Source organism: Monopterus albus, unplaced genomic scaffold (assembly GCF_001952655.1).
Source record: "Monopterus albus unplaced genomic scaffold, M_albus_1.0 scaffold3.1, whole genome shotgun sequence".
In the NCBI taxonomy this organism is placed as follows: domain Eukaryota; kingdom Metazoa; phylum Chordata; class Actinopteri; order Synbranchiformes; family Synbranchidae; genus Monopterus; species Monopterus albus.
In genome coordinates this window covers 9,892,207-9,909,750 of record NW_018127883.1, presented here as the reverse complement: position 1 = coordinate 9,909,750, position 17,544 = coordinate 9,892,207, and the positions used below count along the sequence as shown (strand labels likewise).

Genomic DNA, 17,544 nt, shown 5'->3' with positions numbered 1-17,544 from the left:
ACACACACACACACATTTTCTTGTTTGTAGTGCTACAAATGTTATCCACTTGCATAACCATGACACACTATATGCTGTTTTACCATCTAGTTAGCAAGTCGCAACACTTTTAGTGATAAGTGACGAGCACAGCTCGTTTGTGTGAATTCTGAAATGCCACATTAGTATAATTCTATGGAAAATATGTCAACCACCAATTCATGACCATTATGTTCAAATGGAAAGTGCCATGATGCCAGACAGTGATACGAGATAATAGCTGCCGAACTCAGCTGAGGCTTTAATAGAGAGTGAGAGAGAACAGCCTTGCTTGATTTACAGCCACATCACTAATGGCAGATGTTTCTTGCAGATAATCACTGCTCAGGATGGGAAAGGCCTCAGCATTATCTAATTGTAAGGACCCAGGGTTGTTCCACTAACCCCCTTAGGCCGTCAGGGCTTGAATTGCTAATCTGCAATACAGTGGCTGCTGTCAACAGGACAGAATCATCTCCATGTAAAGGCTCGTGAAATGCTGGTGCCCAAAGTAACTTCTAATCAAAATGTTCCTGTGGCTCAGGATCAAGAATGATTTCTTTGTCCTGGACCTTTGGCATAAGGATAAGGACCTTTATTGGCCAAGTATGTTACACACAAGGAATTTGTTTCCGGTACAGAACCGATGGCAGTCATCTGTGGCGCCAACTCAACTGATGGCTCTAACCGTCGGGGGCGGGGGGTTCAGTATCTTGCCCAAGTACACTTCGACATGTGGACTTCCAGCACCGAGATTCGAACCTTCAACCTTCTGGTTGGGAGATGTCTGCTCTACCCACCGCACCACTGTCGTCTCCCCCCTGGATGAGACGCACAGGGTTTTCAAAAGAGAACAGCATTAACCCACTTTGGTTGATATGAGACAAACTTACTTGACCAAACTTCAGTAAACACCTTGGTTTTATGGAACTTTTTAAAGTTTAACTGAATGAATCCCTAAACACATTCTCCATGCGGACCGGGCCCTGAATGTTTCCACCTAAAACATGCTGCAAAAAATGAGGGTCAAAATACACAAGTTCTGTTCTGTGCAAAAACTCACTGAGTATCTTTCAAAGCTACAGTCCAATTAAACCAAATTTCCATTTTTTGTTTCCCTGGTTATTAGTTACGTGCTGGGCTGCCATGGAAGGATACTTTGAAATACACCACCACTTGAATTAGCTGAGTGGGACAACAGAAGCTGCATTTGAGCCTCAGACCAACTTTGGAGTGAGTTTTTGCATAGAAGAAGAGTTGTGTATTTTGACTCCCTTTTTGCAGCATAATCACATTGTCAAATTGAAAAATCCTGAACTATTTCTCCAAGAAAAGATTGTGGTTTGGGCTAAAACACTCACTGATTAAAAAGCAGTATGGTGATGAATGTACCCAAATACTTGCTGTAGTTTATTTAGGTTCACTGACTCAGATGAGTACAGAATTTTTAATCTGAGAGAAAAAGATGAAGTAGGGCTGCATGATAAATCATTTTGTGAGTGTGATTTAGATCCCTGTGTGACCTCAGTCTCATGTGACAATGGTTCTGCCGTGTTTGCATCAAACCAAGCGCCACCTTTTCCTCCCTAAGCTGCGTTAACCAATAGCAGGAACGTGTTACATCTACGAGCTGTAGATAGGAAAATAAGACTGATTCAAAAACAAATACAACATGTGTTTGACCTTGTGAAAGATATTCTGTGCCCTCCTGCAAATTTGTTTCAAATGTTGAGATGCCAAATAGCAGTTGAGGCAGAAATAAATCACTTTGCGGTTACCGGTTAATGCAGCTTAACAAAGAAAAGGAGGTGGTTAGTCTGATGCAAGGGACTGCTCGCTGCTAATGCAAACACGGCAGAATCATTGTCACGTGAGAAAAAGATTGCATACACTAAATCACACTCACAAAACCATTTATCATCCAGCCCTATCATGAAGCATTCAAGACAGCTAGCAACATTATTAAGTGTCATTGCTTTTCATTGAAAAGATCATAGCTGCCACTGAGGGGAACGTGGCCATCTCCTGAACCGTACAGTACTCCAGGTCACTGAATGGAACTCACACTCCGTAGTGCATACATTACCACAATTAGGCACTGATGTACTATAAAACAATCATTTGATGCACTAACACCTGTGGTCTATTAAAGTAACTGCAACTTTTATCTTGTTATAGCTACAGTTATTTCATAGTGAAAGCCTGTCCTTTGAGATTTTCCTGACAAAAGGTCTGAGGAAGTCATCTCCAAATGGCAAAGAATCAGTCAATTATTTTGAAGCAGTGCAGCAGCCCGGAATTAAGTGACTTAGGAGTGGAGCAGACAACAACCCTCCTCCCGCCTTTAGCCTCAGAGACTCCCACAAGCTGTATGGCTTGTCAGGGCTGACTGCAGTGGCACTGTGGCAAATAAGTTAGTCTTATTATTATCCTATGTAAACCAAGAGTGCCAAATTACAACTTTAGCCTTAAACCCACACACAGTTTACTCATGGATACCTTAAGTCACAGCGGAGAATAACAAATCTTCTTCTAAAAGCAGAGATTGCTAAGGCTTGGGGGTGGGGGCATAAATATTGTAAGTGTGGGATGTACATCAGTCTGAATTCATTTCAGGCTATTGGGTCTCACTGTCCTTTTATTGTTGTCAGCATCTTCTCTGGCTCATAACTACAATGTTCTGACAGCTTTACAAGGACTGTCACCTAAATTTATTTCTACCACGCCATCGATTCTCTCATCACTTCAATGTCATGTGTGTCTCGCTAGTCAATCATGGAGGTGCAGCTCCATTAGCATGTACTTTTCTCATGCCTGAGACAAGTTATACCATAAAGCATGAACACAAAAAGGACCGTTTTACAACAAGAGCATTGGTTGATTAGATTGATGGAAATAGGTTAAATAGGAAGAGTTGATCAATCTTTTCTTTGATACAAATATTTTGTTCAGGCTTATCTAGTGTATTGCTACACTGATTAAATAGGTGTATCATTAATAAATAAATATATTGTGCTGATTTTTTTTGGTGATATTGGGCCCAGAATAATTTTAAACATATCCTACATTAGTGTTGTTTTTTATTTCTTTTCTCTTATTCTCCCTCATATACTTCCACTCCCTCCATTAACCATCAGTTCAGTTTCGCCCACACTCCTTACTGTGTGATTTATTACTTCTCCTACACTATAAATAACTGGAAAAATAAGTCTTTTTTACCTTGCCCACGTACTGAGGGTCTGACCCCATGTACTCCTCCAGCACAAAGAACTGGTTCCACACCCAACCCCTTTTGACCCGCTGAAATCCGGCTGCTCCGTTCCTCATTGGGCCCACCAAGCTCCTGGCGCGCTCCCTCTTTGTCCTGCTCCATCCCAGTGCCTGTGAAGGTGGACATAAAGCAGAGACCGAGACTTCGTCGACAAGAATCCACAGGAACAGCAGCAGGCAGCTCCTTGTTAGCATTGGCACTCTGTGAGGTTCAGGTCCCCAAGTTGAAGTCCAGTGATGAGAGCTGAGCCACACCGAAACAAACTGTGAAGGTGATTATAGGGAATGGGTGAGGTGGGGTCTGTGCCAAGTGTGGTAAACTCTGAGGTAGCCTTCCTGGGTCTGTCAGGTTACCACTTGAGATTTATGGAGCTCATCACCTGAAGGAAAGAAAACAAATACGTACATAGTCCAAGCTGGCCCAAGATGAACAATGGTACTGACATTCTCAAACATAAGCATAACTGTTATAAATATTCTTCAGTGATGCACTGGACAGTTCTCTTGGACATGTTCTAATTAGAAAGGTTAGGTGTCTCTTTAGTGGCTGTGTTTTTGCTGTGAATTACAGGCACTGTATTCCAGAGACCTGTCAGTGATACTGCAGTTCCTTGACTGTGGGTAGAGGTTGGAAGTAATGTAATGAATTAGATGAATAGATGGTGCTAATGAGTCTTGCTTCACAGGCCTTGTATTTGTTTTATTTTTTTGATCGAACATGCTGAAAATTGACAAAAAAAAAAGTATTTATTTATTCAAACTTGACAAAAATGTGCAGTTGTTGCACTACACCGGTTGCAGGCAACCATCTGAAGATACAGCACGATGCACTTCATATGTCAAAATGATGTCAGTGCAAGGCAGAATGCTCAAAATGATTTTTAATGATTTTGCAACAGATTTAACAGCCGGTGGCCACAGAAGATGGTTCCGCTTGTGGCTGCATGACATTTGACAGACATGCTCTATGAAAAAGGTAACTTGTATATAAATGCATGACCAATCGATAATACAGCTTATAGATATGCAATATTAATTTGTCCTTTCTTCCAGTGTGTTGCCTTCACATACTCCCCCTTAACAGTGTAAGTAGATTAGATCTCAGTCTTAAAGCAGACCATTAGCAATATACTTTAGACTAGAGATCTGATACAAGTGATCTGACATCTTTGAACCCAACGAAAGAAAATACTGGCAGTGAATAATTTGTCCTATCAGTAATACAGTATGTGTAAGCTAATTAATAAAACAGTAAAACTATAACACCAAAATCCACCAGGCTCAGTGGGTTTATTCTGAACAGTGTGAGCTATAGATGTAAAATGTGGTTTTAAATCCTCAATAGCACATTTTATTATGAAGAGGACAAAAAACAAGATTTCATAATTTAGCAGTCATTCATTATACAGCCTGAGGCATAGAGGAAAAAGAAATATTGCAGAACCAACCTAATTAGTTAAGCCTCATTCATTACCGAGCAAAGAGCTATTGTATTGTTGCTGTTCATACCTTGTTTGCCATCCTGACGACCATATCAACACTCAAGCACTCAGCTCTGGCCTTGTTAGGAGACGCTTAATTGCTCTGAAATAAGAACCACAAGAATGGAGCTAATGGATGCCACACCTGGTTTACTGTTCTTCTCTTCCTCCTAACACACTTATACACCGTACAGTAATGGAAGACAGCGCTGCTTTAATTGTATAACTGAAGCCCTCATTGACATCATTGTCTTTGATTAATTATACAGATGTGGAACATCGGCTTCAGAGGGAGATTGCTTCACCAAGGTTATGCTGTGCACCCACATCCATTTATTCTCTCTGTCACCACAATGTCTTAAAAGTCAAAACTGATGTGCAAAGTTCTTCATGCAAAATTGGCAGGATCTATCCTGACACGGGTAAGACACGACTCTCCCTCAGGTCATTCCTCATTTAGCTTCAACATAATAGAAAACGACTGTTCCTATAATTCCTGCAAAATCACGTCTCTGCCGCTGAACAGTTTGGGGAGGGATTGATGCATATTTTATGAGATCGGTTCATTAGCATGTGTTGGGTTTGCTTTTGAGCCTTGACCTGTGTGTCTACTTCAGATAATGTAAGGCAGTGGGCTGACAGCTTTCTCACACATCACCTTCAATAATCAAAGAACATATGGCCAGCCGATCTGCTGGCGCAGATTACCACCCACATGAGGCTCCCACAGAAAGTTATTAGTCGTCAAGGCTTCCATAAACATGACAAACAAATAAGTAGGCACTGACTTCTGGAGGGGAGAAATGAGTCATCTGGATCAGGTTCTTGTTTAGCATACACTTTCATTTCTTGATAGATATGTGGGAAGGCATTTCTGTTTCTCTTTTTTCCCCTTCCTTTTTAAACAGCTGAAGTGGTTTGCATTGTGGACATGTCTTTCACAGAAGTAATCTAAGTTGTTTTAATAAGGTTATGGACCCGTGTAAGAGAACATAGCAAGAATTTAATGATTTTGTTTATAAAAGTAGAAGTGAGTGCTAGATTTGTTGCTTGGTAAAATAATAAAATGTGTCTGTTGTCTTTAAAATGTGAATGTCAGACTATAAACTTACATGATTTATAAAATAAAACAGCAATATTTCAACCCACCATTTTTCTTCAAAGTGAATTAAATAGGTTACTAGTGTCAAACAAACATTTATGTGCTCACATGTTTGTTTGACACTAGTAACCTGTTTAACCTCTTGGTTGAAATGTCAGCTATTTGTTTTTATAAATCATGTAAGCTTATAGTCTGCAATCATTCATCATGTTGTTGATTCAATTTGCCATGATCAGAACCTGATTTTAGTTGTGCATTTACGCTAGTTTAATTTGAGTACTATAGAGAACCAGAGTCACGTCGTCACGCCCGGTGACGAACTTTGGTTCCACTAGCTTCAGTGACTCTATACAATCTCTCATTTAGCATTTTTCAATGGTCATTGTAAGAAAACTAAGCATGTTCCTTAGGATTTTTTCTTTGCAATCAACAATTCTCAGCAATTAAAAAAAAAAAAAAGAACTGGCTGCTAGACTGGTGATCTATCCAGGGTGCACCCTGTCCCAGTGGTAGCTGCGATTGGATCCAGCCCCCGTGACCCTATTCAGGATAAGCGGTATAGATAATGGACGGATGGATAGAAAAAGTAACATACCAGTACAAAAGTACCACCAGTAGCAAAGAAGTACAGTTCACATTGTTCTCAATATCTGATTGTACCAGCAGTGAAGGCTCATCTTATATATGCTGTATAATGTGTGTTGAGGTTCAGCATTGTCACAATGGTCAAAACAGTGTCCTCAACTGAACTACAGTCCTGACTGATACAAAAATGTGTACACTAAGGCTGAGGAGATGAAGGAAGAGTGTTAGTGAGGAAAATCACCGTGGGGCCATCGTGTCTGCAAGGGCAAGGACAAAGAAGACTGTAATATGACTGAAACCCTTCAGGGGAAGACTGCGAGGAGAAGTGTAGGTGGAAGCAATGTAATGAAAATGGGAGTTACAACACAGCTGGCCAGTCAAGCTAAACTGTCAAAGAGCACCACATGTGTAGCTTATACTGTAACCAAAGTAATGAATGGTGTATAAGATGTCTGTTATTTAATAATATACATGTACGATGCAGTCAGACTCCAGCTATGAGGTCGGCCTTACATAAAACCAAGGCGCTTTTTTCTATGTGAATGTGTAGATGTGAAACAATGACACTTGAGATGCAAAACACCACAGTTGGTATGTTGTTGTTTTTTTTTTTTGTCTTTATATGATATTCAGTGGAGTCCTGCTTGTATGCAAGGCTTGTGCACAAAGCTGTAAAGGGAACAAAACTTGGTTCCCTGAACAATGGAAACATTAATATGATGTGATGAGTCATCTCCCCCACTTTTTCTGTAGACATCCCACGCACATTATGTTTGGGGAGAGCCAAAATATGCTTTCAACTCATATTATATCTGGGCAGTTGTTACAGTTGGTGGAGGATATGAAATGTTGTGAGCACTCCTACCAGGAATATGATGGGCTTTTATTTTGACAGTGTCACCCCTCAGACTGAGCGGTTCTACTGCGCTTACACTCAAAAAGGCTTAATGAGAAGTTCTCTAAACAATTGAGCACTTGTAGGATAATGCTACAGGGAGACTACTGCTGATTTGTTATTTACTGACAAGGGTTTCTCTTATTTTGTCCATGTCCTCGTTTTGACAAACAGCACAACACTTTACTTCCTTACTGAAAAACTGATTTACCCAAAAATTATCTTGGTGATTTAAAAGAGATGACGACACTACTGAATGCTACTACTGGGTTTTTGTAACCATAGATTTGTCCTGTGGAAGAACAAGTCTATCTTTCATTGGGTTCATTAGAACACTAAGACAACAAGCCAAAACACTTTCTTTTAATAGTGACAAATGGCAACTACTCTCTTTGCCAAGGCTATTTCTGTGATAAATGTGTCTTGATGCTTACTTAACTAAAGTGCTATGTAGGCAGAACCAATAAGTCATCACTGGAAAAAGATACTGCAAAGCATTTTGGTAGTGTTGGCCAAGCTGTGTTTGAAGTACAGTTTTACAGGTTCCAGTGATTTAACTATGTTGGACTACAGAAATGTCACCTTTAAGAAAATTCTTTTTATAGTAGTGGGTGAGTCACAAATGGTATCTCCCTTTAAAAAAATAAAAATAAGAAATAAAAATACACAAACATTTAATTATCACAACGTATTGTTCAGTGATATTTCAGCTAAAGATGTCCTATGATAATCTTCCGGATCAGTATTGGCGTTAGAGTGTGGATACCTGAACCGAGCCAGATGGTTCTTCTTTTTTTTTTTTTCTTCTAATAGCACGTTTGTCATAATAACCTACTGGAAAAACAACCAATAATGTAATATTGTACAGGAGGACAGTCTTTTTTCTAGCATGCCACTGAAAATGGCACTAAGTGTGTATACGTGGTTGTGCCTGTGCTCTCCCAAGCGTCTCAACATCCCGCCTTGCAAAAACTTCGTGTAATACTTGCATTTCACATTGCAGACCAGGTAACACACATAACCCAGTGCTCATCTATGTTTGATCAAGTCTTTGACATCTGAGGTTTTATATTCTAATCAAGAGATGTGCTATGGAGCAGTAAAAGACAGGCACCTACAGAAAAATGAGGCAGCCCTGTTGCCCCAAGGCAGCTATGGCGCACCATTAGTAGACAGGCAACTGCTGTCATCCAGGCAGACAGTACTCGAGCATTTAGATCCAATTCTGACCCTGTGACTTAATCTGAGGGGCTGACAGGTTCTTCCTTTCATTTGTAATTTTTGACCTCATCCCTTTCTGTTTTACATAACTCTTATCAAAGTGAACTTATACTGAGAAATTATTAAACTTATTCAATGTCTCTTATGAGTGCAAGCCAGAAACAAATGCTCCAGGTTGCAGCCATGAACCACAAGCAAAAGTAAAACAACTTGTTGCTGTCATTATGTGACATGTTGTGTGTAGACACCTGGAATGATTTTAAATGAAGTGCATCACTTCTGTAACGTGTGTGATGGACGGCTGAAATATTAGACTTGTGACAGGGATTCTGGCAGAACACATGTTGTTCTAAGAACCTATGACCATAAACCTCCTGGTTCAGTCAAAATTCAATTGACTAAACCAGGCCATAATAATGTTTTAATAATAATAATTTTTAATGTATTTCTACTGTGGGGAAAAGGTGCTTTCCTGACATGTTGAAACCTTGGATTACCTCTTCTCACATCGTTTCCATTTCACCATGAGGCTGGATTAACAGACTTGATTATAGACTTAAAAGATATGGCTTCATCAGTTCAATTTTGTCAGTTTAGGACCCTCATATCATTTAGTATATGCAGCTCTTAGATCATATATCTCCTTGAACATAATCTGGTAATGATGAGAATTAAATGAGCTATGTGCCCTACTGAACGAAGGCTGCTCTCTGTCGGGGACTGAACTTTTCCCCCTTGAAGATACTGAAGGCTTAGCTGTAGAGACAAAACTAGCCCGAGGCAATAAAGAAGCACCACAACTGACTCAGCTATCCCCAGCATGAACAAGTCCCTGCCAACAAAGTCTGTGATGCAACAGATATAAATAGATAAAAATAGAAATATACACACCCTCTAAACAGGTGCAGGTGATCTGAATTTTAAGTCTCAACTCTTACTCGCTATGGGTTATCTATGACATATTGCACATATAGAAAAGCATATCCCTAAAGGTGGAGCAAGTCAAAAGTAGTTCCTGTTGTTTGTGTCAGAGCTGATGATATACTCAGATCTCAACAAAATTGATGTACATTAAAATAAATGGCGTGAATGTGTGGACCTGTCAGCACACATCTTGAAAGCCCTGTTTCAGTCTGAACTAAGAAAAGGCACACTGTAAGGGTGAGTTCTGAACAGTGTGTTATATTGCTGAAGGTGATGCTAACTACTGACAGAGGTTGCAGAAGGCAAGGCAAATTACGTGGCACTGGGCAAGATGTCAAGCACCTGCACTTTTCTAGGTGAAAAGGGAATTCACACAAAACAACTGAAGTATCTGGTCTCTACAAAGCATCTACAAAATATCTTCCTAGATTACTAGTGAGGAGTATAATCAGTTTGTGAAAGAGCAACACATCCTCATCCCCAAGGCGTCAAGTACTGATGTTTTTCAAGTACCTTCTGTGTATCATACTGATGCTAAAGGGTGCCTTTGCCTCCATAAAAATGCTCTGGGCTTCCATTAGAGAACAGCGTCAGTCCACCCCTGTCCATACGCAAGAAAAGACATGGTTGTCTTACGGCCCAAATTTACATGGTAAATATCATGGCTTACGTTAAAACACTCAGTGATTAAAAACATTTCATTACATACTGGGTGCGAACTCCACTCTCCCATGGGAAAGTTTGATGTTTGTTTGACCTATCTCCTAACACAAACTTTCTCCCTTCGTATACTACAGACTCTTGCTCTGAGCATTAAATACCGATGCGAGTGGATACTCTATTGAAAACTCTGTGTGTCATATGGATGCCAAAGGTAGCCTCTGGTGCCTCTATGAGATGCTAAAGGTACTTGACATGTCGTCATGTAGCCCGGGGAAAATGGTTGCCACATGGGACACAATTACTGGGGTCCTCACAGCTTCAATGTCCAGCAGGTCACAGTTTATTTTAAAATTAAAAATATGGAATAACTCAAACAAAATAAAATAATCTGTAAAAAACCAAATAGCCAAACAGTCACCAAAAATCCATAAAATGCCACATTCACATACGTAAAGACACTAACATCCTGCCAGAAGCTCACCAGCTCTATGTTGGACACCTAGTCGCCAGCACCATCAGCATCTATAATACACCGTCTTGTCAGAATTTTGATAGATGACTTCTTTAAAGTGTTGACACAAGAGAATCCAACAAGACTTCAGCATATTTACTTACATAGGTTAAAAAAAAAACGGCACTCCATTCTCAAGCTCAGTCCAGTGTACAGAAGGAAGGGACCACAATGCTTTTGGTCAACTTTGGCGGAACGTACGCATCTCATTCCATACTGCCATCTAGTGGCCCAGGTACTAGGTGACATTAAACTCAAGTAGCCCACTATAGGTTACTTTTACATAACATCACCAAAATTGAATGGTGTTACATTAAGAGGAAAACCATAAACATTACATGAAAATTTGAATGTTGAAAACCTTTAGGGGACCTTTCACCACCAGTGGAAAATGATTTAGTTATTTATTTATCTACCCTTAGTACATGTTTACCACCTGGCTACAATCAGTATTTGATGCCCTGGGAATAAGGATGGGCTGGAAAGATACAAAATCTACTGTTTAATGTCAATGTTACAGCAGGACTAAGAAAAGTTTGAGACATTTTGGCAAAAGCAATTCTTTAATACACTTGAAATTCCCTGTGCAAAACTAAGCACTGTTATAGTATCTGAGTTAGGGGCTAATTAAGGATTAAATGGCAGTTTCATAGTTTAGTAACATGTTTAGGGTGGAGGAAAAACATTAAAATCCTATAGTAAAATTTGGGAAATATTTTTGTTTATGCCACCCAAAGGAGGTACTTAATGTACAGCAGTGCAAATGTACCTTAGTTGCTTTTCCAGGGCGTAAAAAAAAGATTAACAAAAATCAGGGAATGACTTGTTTTCTCTGCCAAACCGCAAAGCAGGTGACACAGTCAAATAATAGAATAATTTTTATTTTCTGCTACCACAGTCCCACTGGATGCAATAATCTTAGAGTCAGTGGAACCACAAATTTCCTGTTGCCATCATGAAGGTCATTTAATGGTGCTACTCCCGACATTCAGGAAATACTGCAGTTTGCTGGTGCGAGAGCTGTACAGTGACATCAGTGATCAACAGACAGCAGATATCACTGGTGACTAATAATGCAGCTATAAAGACTATTTTGCTAAAATTCCACCATGTTAAGTTTTCAACACAAGAAGAAAAACCACTGGACCTTGTTTCTAAGTTGTTGCTGCTAATATATGAGTGCTCACTCTTAGTCATAAGGCTGTGTGGTGTTTGTACGTCTGTTCTATGTTGCACTGAGCTCAGATAATACGTTTTCTTTGTCTGTGTGTGTGTGTGTGTGTGTGTGTGTGTGTGTGTGTGTGTGTGGAAACGATAATAAACGTGAACCTAAACTTGAACCACCTGCTCAATTGCTGCTGCTCAATTCCAGCTGCTGGTGGATGTACAGTAATATCACCCTCTAAGCCTTGTATTGAATCAGCTTGGTGGTGATTCAATATTGTGGAGCTGATCTGGCACAGTCAATTGTGTTATTGTTACTCCCTTTCAGACATGCATTCCTTTTCATTAATCAAGTCTGAACTGCATGCATTCGCATTCACAGATAGGTGCACAAGAATATGAAATACCGACTCAGGATGTGGTTACATATAGTGGGGCCTACCCGTCATGACAGTCTGGGACTCTACACATCTCCTGTGCATCTCTATGACTTGCCCACTAAAAACCTGGCTGTTCTGGAGAATGCCCTAAACGGCAATAACATAAGAAAACAAATTCTTGTTGTTTTAACAGATTGATGAAGCCGAATCTTACGTCCAGTGGGGGCTTTGATCAGACTATACAAAGAGCAGTTTCATTATTTGCAGGGTTTTAATAATCAACTTTCAGAAGTAAAATGAGAATGTGTATTTTACACAGATATTTGCACAGATGTAACCTTATGAAAAAACAATTGATATACTGCAGTCTGGCCTCTTTAATCACAGCTGAACAGCCTCCGTCTATTGCAGCTGTTGTCTTCTTTTAATTACCCTGATCTAATAACTGCAGCTCCTTGCTGAGACAGACATATATCCCAAACTATTATGACTGTCATTATCCGGCCGGAACATTTTTCAGCCAATGTGTTTTCCATTTTCGTTTAATTAGGTATTGTTAAATGTTAACAGATAAAGCTAGGGTGAGCAAGTCAGTCTGTGTTCAGATTTATAACTGAGCAGATGGCAATAAATTAGGTATGAGAGAGAGAAAAAGAAGGGGAGAGTTTGTTTAATGGCAGCAGAAAAAACCCCTGCCACATTCACTTTTGTGGCATTTTTAAAGCCACCAGTCTGTTCTAATTAAGAATTGCTCATAATGGAGTTGTAACGTTGGTATTATGAGCAGCCTCAACGCTTCCCTCAGTTTTTTGTCTTTTTGATCTCACTTCACATCAAATATAGTTGTTGTTAAATGTACTTACATAGACGTAGCATCCAGGCACCTCCAGCTTAAATAGGGCCAACAACTTCACCTCTGCAGTGAATAATAGTACCAAGTTTATCTGTGTCAATTTGTACATAAATTATCTCTCTAAACTTCTATCTGTGCCACTACTAGTTTATAATGCAGGTGGTATGGAATGAAGCCAGAATTATACTTATGTATCTCTGCATGTATGTAAATGCATGCGCCATCAGGTGGAGACATGTGGATAGCTGTTGCTTTTATACTTGCTAGAACATTCTAATTAAGGGTTGCTCAAACAACAAAGTACAGAAAATGCAGAAGAAGACAGTAAACGGAAATCGGCAAGGAAGAAAGGTGGCGAAACACGTGGAATAATGTTTATATTTTCTGACTTTGTAGGGAAGTCTCTCCTCTAGCTGCTCCATTTTGTCGTTTGAATGCACCTTGCACCTGCTGTGCTACAAGTTCTCCCCTACCTTGAAAAGTATACAGAATAGACTGATGCACATTTTCTCCAAACTGTGCTACACTGTTTCTTTCCTTTCGTTTATATTTTCCCTTCCACAGAGATAGCCACAGCCGATGGGATCACTTTCCTGATTAATTCTGTATTGTTTTATTATTTGAAGGTGGCTCTAAAAAGCGTGTATGTCTAGAGGCTTGGTGATGTTTAATTAAGTGGCTCTGATGCTGATGCTCTGATGTCACATTTGTGATTGGAGGACAGGGGAGAACTGCAAACAAATTAAGCCCTTTTGGTCTGAGCTAACAATGTGGTGCTCATGAATGTGAAAATCTGCACTTGTCTGTCGCAAATGACTCATAACTAAAATATAGTAGATTTACCATTTCCAGAGGCTTCAAGTTATATTGCCCAATTTAACATGCAAATCAGCTGAAATAGTAATTTATATTTCCCCATATTATAGCTTGGTGTTTTTATTACACAGTCTGAAGAATTAGGTTGAAAAAGTAAGTTTAAACTTTCTGCACAATTTAGATGAGGACATAACCAAACAATAAGCAGTGGCTATTTGGCCGAAGACATAATATACTGCCTAACAGTAACTGTACAGTATTCACAGCGTTGTTTAATTCAGTATCATAACCTTTGCTTCTTCTATGTAAAATGTTTTCCAAATATTAATAATGGCTTAGCTGTTACTGTCCGACTGTGATTGATTAGGACGATTCCATTAAACATCTTTTCATACAGAGTCGGTGTTTAACTTTACAATTTTATTCATAATACAGCCACATTAGTCTCTTTTCCAGAACAAGATCCATCACCATTGGTTTTCTATTACCACAGTAATCTAAATGCAAATTTTAACTGTCCCCTTTTTGCACCAGGATGATGCTTCTGGCACAGCATGCATGCTAGGATTGAGATGTGTTTTCGTCCTCCTATTCTACCTCGGTTACATGGAAATTTAATCTCAAATGAAGACTGCTTATCATGTTGACACACTGTAAAAGAAAAGATGTCACTAACTGAACACAAATAAAGCCTTGCAGTGAAATTCTGACACTGTTTGTCTGTGCTGTAGACAGAGCAGGCTGTGTAAAACTAAGCTTGCTAAGGAGAAAATCTTTAAACCAGTCCACAGAGATCACTGAAGAGGGAAATATTGCACTGAAATAAAATCATCATACTATCAGGTAGGAATCTGTGGCTGAGCTATGGATTCATGGTGGTAGAGATGGTACAGTTACAGTTTTGACATCTAGTACTTTTAAATAAAATGTTTAAATGTTTTCCTTGGGGGACAGACTGTATTTCCCATCTGGACTTAGATAGAAGCTATGCAGAGATTTCCCTCACTGAAGGTGTCAGCCTTGTTACTATCATTGTACCAGCAGAGGGAAAAATACACACAGTGCACTGTCTGCACACAGTGTGGTGCCACAGCTTTCCTGGATGCATTGATATGGACTGGCGGCAGTGAAAGGCTTCATCATGCCTTCCTCCCTTCTTACCCCTGCCATCAATTTTTCCTGCAGGAACATAGTTCTGTACGACACCTGGTGAGTTGCTTTCTCCTATCTCCACTCTTCAGAACTGTTGATACATCTGTAGCACAGGAACAGAACATGCCAGTCCCCATGTAACTTTAAACCCACATGTTGTTGGTCTGATAACAATAATCTTCCTCTGCATGCTGCTGCTTTGACATTGCCACTCAGTTGTACTCTGTCTTTGTGGTCAGGAATGCTTGCTGTGGCCTTTCCTTATCAGCTCTGATTCATTAGAATGAAGGCTAAGGAATTACCAGATCCATCTCATTCATTTCTTCAGTATCTAAGGCAAGGCGATGTTAAATCTGAAATGAAACATCTGCATCTCCTGCAACACAGAAATATTGCACAATTCCTACTAAATATTACACTGCTGAATATGGTTATGTTAATTTTCTTTTACAACAAAAAAAGATAATCAAAGTCCTGAGTTTTCCTGGTGCTGTTAGAAGCAACAGATAAGAGACCGAGACTGACAAGAAGGCTCTCTCATTAGAGCGCCACAGCCGTGAGTCCTGAAACCCGGAACTGAGTTAACATTTTTGCACTTCTGGTTCTCTCACCCTGAAGTCAGTGGGTTTTTGGTTAGACATGGGAAGTAAGGTCTGTGGTTAACACAAGGTCAGTGCATTGCCATGTTTTGTTCTATGACAAAACACATTAGTAAATACCCAACTTGTTATTTTTTATGCCTTTGTCTTAAAAAAGTTCTTAAATGGATGCAGAGATTGTCAGGGATATCAAAAGGTCATTACGCCAAACATCCATTATCTATTTCGCTTATTCTTGGATAGGGTCGCAGGGGGGCTGGAGCCAATCCCAGCTGACACTGAGCGAGAGGCAGGGTCCACCTGAGACAGGTCATGAGTCTATCACAGGGCTGACATGACCACAGTGTAACCCACCTGATGTTGTGGTTATTGAAGAAAAAACTCACTCTAGTAAAAGCAATGTCTGCCTGACAAAGAGATCATCAAATGTTATCCAAGGAAGCCTGCATTAAGTGTTAGAGACATGGAGTGATTTGCTGGTATTACGCTAATCAAGGGAGGGAAATGAGGCAGGTAATGAATCATATACTGTAGTTGTTTTACCCATTTAAAAGGGCAGCATTTAATTAACATTTTAATGTGATGCACTGAGGGAAATGGATTATATATTGCATCCTATTGTTACATTATTCAGAATCCTGAGAATGCACTTCAACATGCACATTTTTATCTGTGAGACAGCACTGCTCGCATTATAAAAACTTACACATAATCCAATGCGATCTGATATTTCTAGAAACTTTGGGACAAAAACGGCAAAACCTGAGTTATTAAATACCACAGTTTAAGAAATCTTTGGTTCATCTTTGTAAATGGTGTTTTATTACTATCATTTGTGTGCTATTGAGGCATGAGTTAGGTTTACTAATAGGAGAAGTAATAGTACATAGTAGTAGATACAGTAACATTAATATTGTAATTGCACTGACAGCTTAGATTTGTCATTATTATAATTCACTTAGTAAACAACTAGTGTAAGGTTTGATTCTTATAGGCTCTAGTTACTTTATAAGCTTTAGTTACTTTTCCTTACTCTAGTTTCCTTTAGTCACTTTTCAGTTCTTCATTTTCTTCTAGTTACTTTTCATACCTTTATTTTCCTTGCTTATACATATTAACTGTATTGATGACTGCTGTATTGTGCTGAGTGAAACTTTGGAACTGCATGCTGCAACTTCTGTGGAGACAGATGTCTGTATCTCCAAGTAACCCGACAGCCTATTTTACATTTTAACAAAGACCTGTTGGCCTGTTTTGCACTTTCACCTAGACCCGCTTAGCATATTCCAAGTTCTGCTTTGTCATGGGGTGTCCTGCAGAGACAGGGGGGCCTACAACCTGAGATGACCACCTGGCCCGTTTAGCATACTAGAAACACACACACACACACACACACACCAGGGGCCTATTTCAAGAAGGCGGTTTTGTCAAAACTCAGAGTTTGTTAACCCCGAAATGAGGGAAACTCTGAGTTTTCGGTTTCAGAAACGGAGGTAACTTAAACCCGTGAAAGCGGGGTAAGTTAAACCCGTTTCACAAAGAGAGGTAATCTAAACTCAGAGTCAGTTACTATGGCAACTTACTCTGTGAACCTAACCTGGTTGGGAGCAGGTTTTGTTCAGGAAACCCAGAGTTTCCTCCGGTCTCCGCCCTTTTTTAAAGTGGAAGGTGTTTAAATAGGCCTACCTATTAATCATCAATAATCTTATCCACCCATACATCAGACACATCACCCATCGTGGCCGTGCTCTTACATCCGAGCAGATGCTTTGTGTTGCATTACGATTAGTTGCAAACGGCAGTTTTCTTTATAACATCGGGGATGCAGAGCACATTAGTAAGGCCACTGTGTGTAGAATAGTTTGGAAAGTGTGCCTCACCCTCAAGCGCTTTCTGCGAATTTTTGTTGT

At 39.7% G+C, this 17,544-nt stretch overlaps 1 protein-coding gene across 1 annotated transcript in view; it reads right to left on the bottom strand.

Moving 5' to 3' along the window:
- Window positions 1-17,544, bottom strand: part of LOC109961621 (cadherin-12-like) — a 98,933-nt gene that overhangs the window by 61,301 nt on the left and 20,088 nt on the right. Inside the window, exon 2 of the mRNA XM_020602592.1 lies at window positions 3,238-3,668. Coding sequence (XP_020458248.1) covers window positions 3,238-3,483 — 246 coding nt within the window. The 5' untranslated portion in view covers window positions 3,484-3,668. The remainder of the gene's footprint in view (window positions 1-3,237; window positions 3,669-17,544) is intronic.